An 8,262-nucleotide genomic window follows, 5' to 3' on the forward strand; every position below is an offset into this window, starting at 1 on the left:
TTCTGGCCCGCCAGTGCCGCTCGCTGCTCACCCTGCGATGCCCAAAGAAACACAAACCCTTGGGCTGAAGGGACATTCCTGACATTCTCCGTGCTCATCCGTCACGGATTAGGAAATCATGGAAAGCATCGGTTACTCAGGGTAAAATCCTTTTGTTAACTCCTCCTCCTATGGTTTTTTTTCCCTCTGAAGTGGCTATTTGGAGCTCACTCCCCGGTCGTAGGATTTTCCCCTTCTTCCAGCGTGGAGTTTGTTCCGGTTTTGCCGCCCGTGTACACAGCCACGGTGCCGCCTCACGCCGGGAAGAGCTGGATTGATAAAAGGCTGCCCAACTGCAAAGTAAGTGCGGTCCTGGCGTGCTGAAGGGTTTTTAAGGCTGGAGCATATGAAGTACCTAAGCTGAAGAGTGTTGTGGGCTCAGTGAACTGGGGAGGGCTGTGAGAGGTCGGTGTTTGTCAGGAACACCCTTCGGGGGAGGAATGTTGGAAGGGGCAGGTGATGGAGCAGCAGTTACAGCCTCACTGTTCCCGAGTTTTAATGAGACTAAAATGTCTTTAGTATTTATTCCTTTGAGTAGAATGTCTTCATTTTCCTACAAGACATGGTTATGGGGGTTTTCCATCTCCCCTTTCTCCCTGTTTTTCCCACTGTTTGTCCCTAAGGGGTGCCACAGTCCAGCGCTGGCAGAGCGGTGTCACCGTGGGCGCTGCCACACCCCCGGTGCTAGGGTGTCCCTCGGGGGGTCCCGTGTCCCCATCCCACCTCCGTTCCCCACATCTGCCCATTTGCCAGCTGTGTGCTGAACACCTGGTTTTGTGCCTTTGTCCCCTGCTGCACCTCAGCTGTTTTGTGCCTTTGTCCTGCCCTGTCCCTCATCCCCATGTCCCGGTTGGGGCCGTGATCCTGGCGCCGACGGGGTCGCTCAGAGCGGCTGTGTCAGGACAACGCTGCCCTCAGTGATTCCTTGCCTCCTGTGCTGCTGCAGCAGCTGATGAGTCATGTCAAAGCCAATTAATTTTTAAGTGGTCGCTTCAATTCAGCCTTGGCAGGGAGGGAGCAGAAACCCCCCTGGTCTGGGAAGTTTGTCCCCAGCAGAGGCACTGCCTGCTGTAACATTGAGTTAAAGACACTTCATTCTCACTTGTATTTCTGAATTTTGGATCTCAAACTGTAACATTTTTCTTTCTTTCTGTTGGACAGATCTACTTGAACAATGCCTTTGCCCTGGATTCGGCCTGGATCCAACCTGAGGAGTCCAGGCTGTTCCAGGGGGCTGAGAAGCCTCTGCTGCTGAGCAATCAAGTAGCCATGGCTGTAGCCAGTGCAGCTGCTGCCTCCAGGCCACTGCCCACGCTCGTCTTGGCCCCTCAGCTGTGAGAAGCCTCTGCTGCTGAGCAATCAAGTAGCCATGGCTGTAGCCAGGCCAGCTGCTGCCTCCAGGCCACTGCCCACGCTCGTCTTGGCCCCTCAGCTGATCCCAGGTCAGGATATAAGTGCATCAATAATTAAGTACCTGCCTGTTTCTTGGTGTTTTTCCCTTAATGCGTCCCCCAGAGAGGCAAAGCTGCTCTCTAAAGTGAAGGTTTGCTTCCATTCAGCTGAAAATCTCTTGCTTGAGCAGACTCTTGATGGCCAAGTGCAGGTCATCCTCTGAATGACTCTGAGAGAAGGAAAAGGCCGTGTGCAATTATGGCAGGTTGTGCCAGGCTGTTCCGTAGCTGCTTGGTGACCTCTGCAAGGAGGGGACCAACCACTCCCCATCTACTGAGTTTATTTTTCAAACAAGAAATCGCTGACAGCCTGAAAGATCCTGTGATTCTGTGGCACAGCCCATGTAGGATTCTGCTGTCTGCTCATTTTAAGAGTTTGGTGGGGTCTGTGCAGACAGCCAGCAGGAGAGCAGAGCAGTGGATCCGTCATCTCATTACAGCTCAGTCATTTGTGAAATAAATTCCATTAATCTGCGTGACTTAACAGAAGAACTAAAAGCTATAAATATAAATATGAACTGTGTAAATATTCTGTGATGCTTTAGGTAACCAAGATTTATACCTGGAAAAGAACATTTACCCTTGGCCAAGAGCAGACCATGCATTCCAGTCGGGTTGGAGCTCTGTTTTGTTGCTGCAGGAGTAAATTAAAATAGCAGTTGTTCTGTACAGAAGATTGAGGAGTAAAGCGCCACTGATGCTTCGGCCCCTAAATACACTCTTAAAGTGGGAATTAGAATTACTGCTTGCTGCCAGTTGTTCCTGCCCTCCTCAGAGCGAAGGTGCTGTCCCTGGGGTTGAGAGCAGAGGGGTTGAGGCTCCCTTTCCATGGCCTTTCCCCAAAGTAGTTTGTATTTCAGAGCTGTGCAGCACTCAGGATCTTGTGTTTGCCATCAGTGCTGAGGTTTGGAGTGTGCTGGAATAGATTCTGGCTCCTGGGCTCGTTAGCCAGCCTGATTAATTAGCAGGGAATGCCCTGGAACGTGTTGGCCCATTCAGTTTGGGTCCATGTTTTGGTGTTTTAGCAGAGCTATGGCTCAGCTGTCCTCTCCTGCTGCCAGGACTGCCTGGGGCTCAGCTGGAGGAGGCACTGCTGTGACAGGGGAGACCCTGTCATTAATCCATTTCTATTTATTAGAGTATTTATTGGTATTTATTACCCATAAAAGCAGCTGTGTGCCTGGGCTGCCTGGGGAGTCACCGAGCTGTGCTCCCAGGCAGGAGGAGCAGGGGCTGTAAGGATGGGTGTGCTGGTGAGGGAGGGGGTCTGGGCAGGGGACCCACAGCCCCTCCTGTTTCTGCATGTCTAAAAAAGTCAGTATTTTAAAATATTTCTATATTTTAAATGTGCACAAGCATATTTTATCACGTGCAAAGTGTCAGATGTAAGGCAAGAGCATTCCTGGGAGTGGCTCAGGGACAGTGCCAGGCAGAACAGGGACACTGCCAGCCTGGTGCCACGTCTGTGGGCTGCAGGGAGCACCGGGAGGGGAAGGGTTTCATGCCTGTGCCCATGGCTGTTTGCTCAGGAGCCCTGCAGCTGGATCCTGCTCTTCCCCCAGCAGCAGATTCAGTGCTGGCTTCCACCTCTGAGGTGGGAGAAGGGCAGGGAGAAGCACAAATCCCCCCAGCCATCTCTGTAAATAATGGAATCACAGAGTCATGGAATCCCAGACTGGGTTGGGTGGGAAGGGACCTCAAAGCCCATCCAGTGCCACCCCTGCCATGGCAGGGACACCTCCCACTGTCCCAGGCTGCTCCCAGCCCCAATGTCCAGCCTGGCCTTGGCCACTGCCAGGGATCCAGGGGCAGCCCCAGCTGCTCTGGGCACCCTGTGCCAGGGCCAGTCAAGAATTCCTTCCCATCCCTCTTGAGATCTCCTCTCTGGTTGCTGTGGTTGGTGCCAGTCCAACATCCCAGGCTGTCAGGGGACTCCAGAGCTCGTGAGGGACAAGTGGCCATTCCTGCAGGGTGGCCCGGTCCGTGCCCTGCAGCCACAACCAGGAGCTGCTTCTCCAGGTGTTATGGCAGCACTGGAGGTGTTTCCTATGGAATCCTTGCACTTAATGTGAAGAGTAATAAAAATTGCTCGGTTAAGTGGGATAAAAGGGAAGTTAATCAGGTTTCTGTGCAGGATTCATTTCGGGAGCCGCTCCTACGGCGGCTCCGCCTTCCCCAGTTATCAGTAATGATATAATTGTTTTCTCAATGGAGCTGCAGCGCTCCTCAGATAAAGGAGTGAGCACAGAGGCTGGGGGGGGGGGATGTATAATTTAACAGCTGCAGCTCCAGCTACTCCAAGGTGTTATTTACTGTGAGAAGCAGCAGTTATTATTCTCTCACAAACTGCAAAATGTGAATTTATGTACTCTGTGTTGAGTGTTTCTGAGGAGAAGGGTGGCCTTTTCCCTGGCAATGATAGCCTGGTTTATGTGTGCAGGGGGAGGCGCTTTGGGGAGGAAGGCAGCATTTAGATGTTTCTGCAGAGAGAGGACTGTAAGAAAGGATTCAGATTGCTGTGATTGGTATTTCTGTAAAGAAAGGATTCAGATTGCTGTGATTGGTATTTCTGTAAAGAAAGGATTCAGGTTTCTGTCTCCTGCACGGCGCTCTCGGCTGTGTGGGTCAGGACTGGCCAGGTGTGTCCCTGTGCCCCCCGTGTGTCCTGCACATCCCTGTGAGCTCAGGGCTGCTGGATGGGGTGAGGGAGCACTGGCAGGACCCCTCGGTGGCACCCATCAGGTGAAAGCAGGAGCCCTGTGGTACAGGACACTCGGTGCTTTCACTGTCCCTGATGTCATTCGGAGGTGTGCTGGTGCAGTTTGGCACTCCTGGCTCTCAGGAGCATCACCACCAGTGCTCCCTTGCCAAGGGGGTGTTCCTGTGCGTGTGTTTGGGAAGGGTTTCACGGAACCATGGAATGGTTTGGGTTGGAATGCACCTTAAAGCTCATCTGGTTCCTTGTCTGTCCTGCTTGGAGACAAGGATGTCGTGTGGGACGTTTGGATCCTTCTCATTAATGTCTTTTCTTTCTCTTAATGCCAGTACCCTTTACAGAACCGAGCCAGTGTTTCTTGCAGCCAGTAGCAGCACTGCCTTTGATATGCAGATACACATCCAAACACAGAAAAAACCAGTTTGCTCGGTGATTCCAGTTTGGTAATTCCAGTTTGTTAATTCCAGTTTACAGATCTATGAATTAAATAGGGCTGCTCTGTGTTAGATTGGGGTTCTATTTTCTCATGAAATAAGTGACCCAGGACCTCTGACCTCCTGTATTTCCTAAGCCCAGCTCAGTGTTTGAAGCACATCTGCATTTACGAGCACTCAGGTTTTGGCTTCCCAAATCGGATTATCTTGTAGTTAAGTGCGTGTGCTGCTCCCTGTTTGGGGACCAAGAATAGCACAGCAGGACCCCATTCATGTCCCTGCAAAGCCATCAAACCTCTCTTTGTTTGTGGAGCATTCAAGCACAGCCGAGCTGAGCACTTTATTAGGTCTGGGAATGCTTGGCTTTAATCACAGCCTTCACAAAGTTTTTTGTTTTGCTTATTAAGTTTATGGGTTTTTGGTGCTTTTCCTGTTATCTCTCCAAATCAAGAGAAACTTTGAGTGACGGTTGTTTTCCCACTTAAATGACAGAAATAAACCCACGAGCAATGTCTTTATGGGCTGGGCTGGTGGTTCTGACCTTTCCTTAACATCATCCTACCTGACCCTGAGACCTCCTGGTGAATAAATCCAGCTCTCCCGGTGCTTCCAGGGCAGGGGGTGTTTGTGAGGAGCCAGGGATTTGCATTTATTGCCTAGGAGCAGAAAAGTGAGCGGGGCTGTTCCTGGGTTTACAATGGCAGTGCCATCAGCTGTTTTCCTCCTTGGAAAGCAGGGATATCCAGAAAGCAGGGATATCCCTGTGTTCTCCTTTGCAGGGATATCGGGGTGTTCTCCTTTGCAGGAGTATCCCTGTGTTCTCCTCGAAGGGATATCGGGGTGTTCTCCTTTGCAGGAGTATCCCTGTGTTCTCCTTTGCCCGGATATCGGGGTGTTCTCCTTTGCAGGGATATCCCTGTGTTCTCCTTGCAGGGATATCCCTGTGTTCTCCTCGAAGGGATATCGGGGTGTTCTCCTTTGCAGGGATATCCCTGTGTTCTCCTTTGCAGGGATATGGGGGTGTTCTCCTTGCAGGGATATCGGGGTGTTTTCCTTGCAGGATATCCCTGTGTTCTCCTTGCAGGGATATCGGAGTGTTCTCCTTTGCAGGGGTATCCCTGTGTTCTCCTTCGCAGGGGTATCGGGGTGTTCTCCTTTGCAGGGATATGGGGGTGTTCTCCTCGCAGGGATATCGGGGTGTTCTCCTTGCAGGATATCCCTGTGTTCTCCTTTGCAGGGATATCGGGGTGTTCTCCTTGCAGGGATATCGGGGTGTTCTCCTTGCAGGGATATCAGAGTGTTCTCCTTGCAGGGATATCGGGGTGTTCTCCTTCGCAGGGGTATCGGGGTGTTCTCCTTCGCAGGGATATGGGGGTGTTCTCCTTTGCAGTGGGATGAAAATCCAGATTGATCCATTGAAACTCCGCACACCCTCCTGTCTAATACATCGTTATTACATCACCTGCAGAATCGTGTCACTGGTACAGCCTCACCTAACGCGTGTCACTGCCCCTGCCCGGGCCCTATGGGCGCCTCTGGTGTCGTTTGGGAAGTGCCTCCCTCTCAGTTTTGAGCCAGGTTCAGCTCAGAACCCCAGGTCAGTGCAAGGAGGAGGTGCCACGTTCCCTCGGGCCAACGCCAGGCAGGTTGTGAAGTACAAGAGCTTTCCATAAACATTGAACACCCCCTGTTTGACACCCCTGGGAACATCTGTTTGCATTCAGAAGGGGGTTGAGGGTGACAGGGGCACCACCAGGCTCCATCTGCAACCAAGGTCAAAGGAAGGGACAGTGAATGCTGCTTTAAGTCCTGGAGCTTAAAAATGCAGAGAATCCTACTTAAAAATACAGAAAATTCTGCTTAAAGCCATCAGGTGGGCTGGGGGGGCTGTGGAGCTGTGAGGAGCTGGGCTGGATGCAGGCACATAGGTCCTCCCAAGAGGCTCTGGGAGCTGCTGTTCAGGCAGGACTGCTGTCAGGGGGTGCTGGTGACGTTTGGAACAGAAACACTGAAGTGCCCAGGGAGGTTTGGAGTGCCCATCCCTGGAGGTGTCCAGGGAAGTCCTGGAGGTGGCACTCAGGACTCTGGGCTGGGGACAAGGTGGGGATGGGGCACAGCTCGGACTTGGTGATCCTGGAGGGCGTTTCCAACCTCAGGGACTCTGGGATTCAGAGGACAAGTTTTCACCTCACTGCCAGGATGTACCATGGCCTGGCAAAAACAGATCTGTGGAAAACACCACTGCTAGAAAAAATCCTGCATTTTCCCCCTCATTGGAATATCAGTGATAGAATTTTACTCCTTTTTTCATGGCATTTGACTTTTGAAATTCCCCCTGTAAATGCAGGATGATTAATGGTAACTCTCAAATCCTTTCAAAGCCTTTTTGAAAAAAAACTTACAGCAAGACCTGGTTTGTTTCTGAGGAGAACTTCTCACATGGAAGCCCTCAGCTCTCAAGGAGTCCTGGGCCAGCTTCCAGAGGCTTTGGCAAATCCAGCATTGTGTTTGAGTGGATGAGCTGTGGGATGCTGCTGAGCTGAGGCAGAGCAGGAGCGTGGCCCCGCCAACCCCTGCCCGTGCTCCCTGTCCAGCACTGACAGCCACAGGGATGGTCCTTCCTCCCCAGAATTATTCAGAAGGAGAGAGAACTTCATCAAAGGAGGGGAAACCACCCAAACTTCTCTTTCAACTGAGTGATGAAACTTTAATAAGGGACTGATGAAAGTTTAATAAGGAAGCCCAGCTCCAGGAGCGTTGCTCATCGCAGGCTCCGGCTGGCCAGGCAGCCCAGGCTCACATTATTTTCCTGTTTTCCTGCCCTCTTTGGGGAAATCACATCCTCCTCTCCAGAATAAAAGAATCAAATGAGAAGTAAACAACCTTTCTGCTCTTGTGCCCTGCAGGAAGCCGCAGAAAAGTCGTGTTTGCAGACAGCATTCGTTTTCACAAGAGCTACAGGAGATGTTTTGTGGGTTTTTCCCAGCAGCAGACAGCTGGAATTGGGAATGAGCACAGGCTCTGGGAGGGCAGGTGTTTGACCTCACTGAAGGATTGTTCCAGCTCCCAGGTGAATGAACAAGAAGCTTGTATTTAAGCTTGGATTAGTTGGACACTGATCGTATTTTGTTTTTTTAATTTCCATTGTCACTCTGGCAGAAAATCTGTTTTCATTTATCCATTGCTGAATGATGAAAACTTAAATATTTGTGGGGTTTTGTGGTCTGTGTGCCTGTTATTTAGTGCACCTGCAGGTGCTCCTTGGCATGGAGGAATACTGGAGAAATAATGGATTTTTTTGGTGACACTGAAAATACGTTACTTCTGTTTGGCTAATGCAGGGCTTATTGTTGGGAAATAATTGTTTGTAAAGGGTTGTGACAAGCTGGGAGAGCTGGGGGTGCTCACCTGGAGAAGGGGAGCTCCAGGGAGAGCTCAGAGCCACTTCCAGGGCCTGAAGGGGCTCCAGGAGAGCTGGAGAGGGACTGGGGACAAGGCATGGAGAGCCAGGACACAGGGAATGGCTTCCCAGTGCCAGAGGGCAGGGCTGGATGGGAGATTGGGCAGGAATTGTTCCCTGGGAGGGTGGGCAGGCCCTGGCACAGGGTGCCCAGAGCAGCTG

The 8,262-nt window shown here is 51.4% G+C and overlaps 1 protein-coding gene across 1 annotated transcript in view; it reads left to right on the forward strand.

Annotated features, from left to right (window-relative positions):
* The window catches only part of TCERG1L (transcription elongation regulator 1 like), a 61,337-nt gene that overhangs the window by 10,487 nt on the left and 42,588 nt on the right, over positions 1-8,262 (forward strand). Inside the window, exons 4-6 of the mRNA XM_017733892.1 lie at positions 193-339; positions 1,201-1,302; positions 1,403-1,481. Coding sequence (XP_017589381.1) covers positions 193-339; positions 1,201-1,302; positions 1,403-1,481 — 328 coding nt within the window. The remainder of the gene's footprint in view (positions 1-192; positions 340-1,200; positions 1,303-1,402; positions 1,482-8,262) is intronic.

The sequence above is a fragment of the Corvus brachyrhynchos genome, unplaced genomic scaffold, assembly GCF_000691975.1.
Source record: "Corvus brachyrhynchos isolate BGI_N302 unplaced genomic scaffold, ASM69197v1 scaffold514, whole genome shotgun sequence".
Taxonomy (NCBI): Eukaryota; Metazoa; Chordata; class Aves; order Passeriformes; family Corvidae; genus Corvus; species Corvus brachyrhynchos.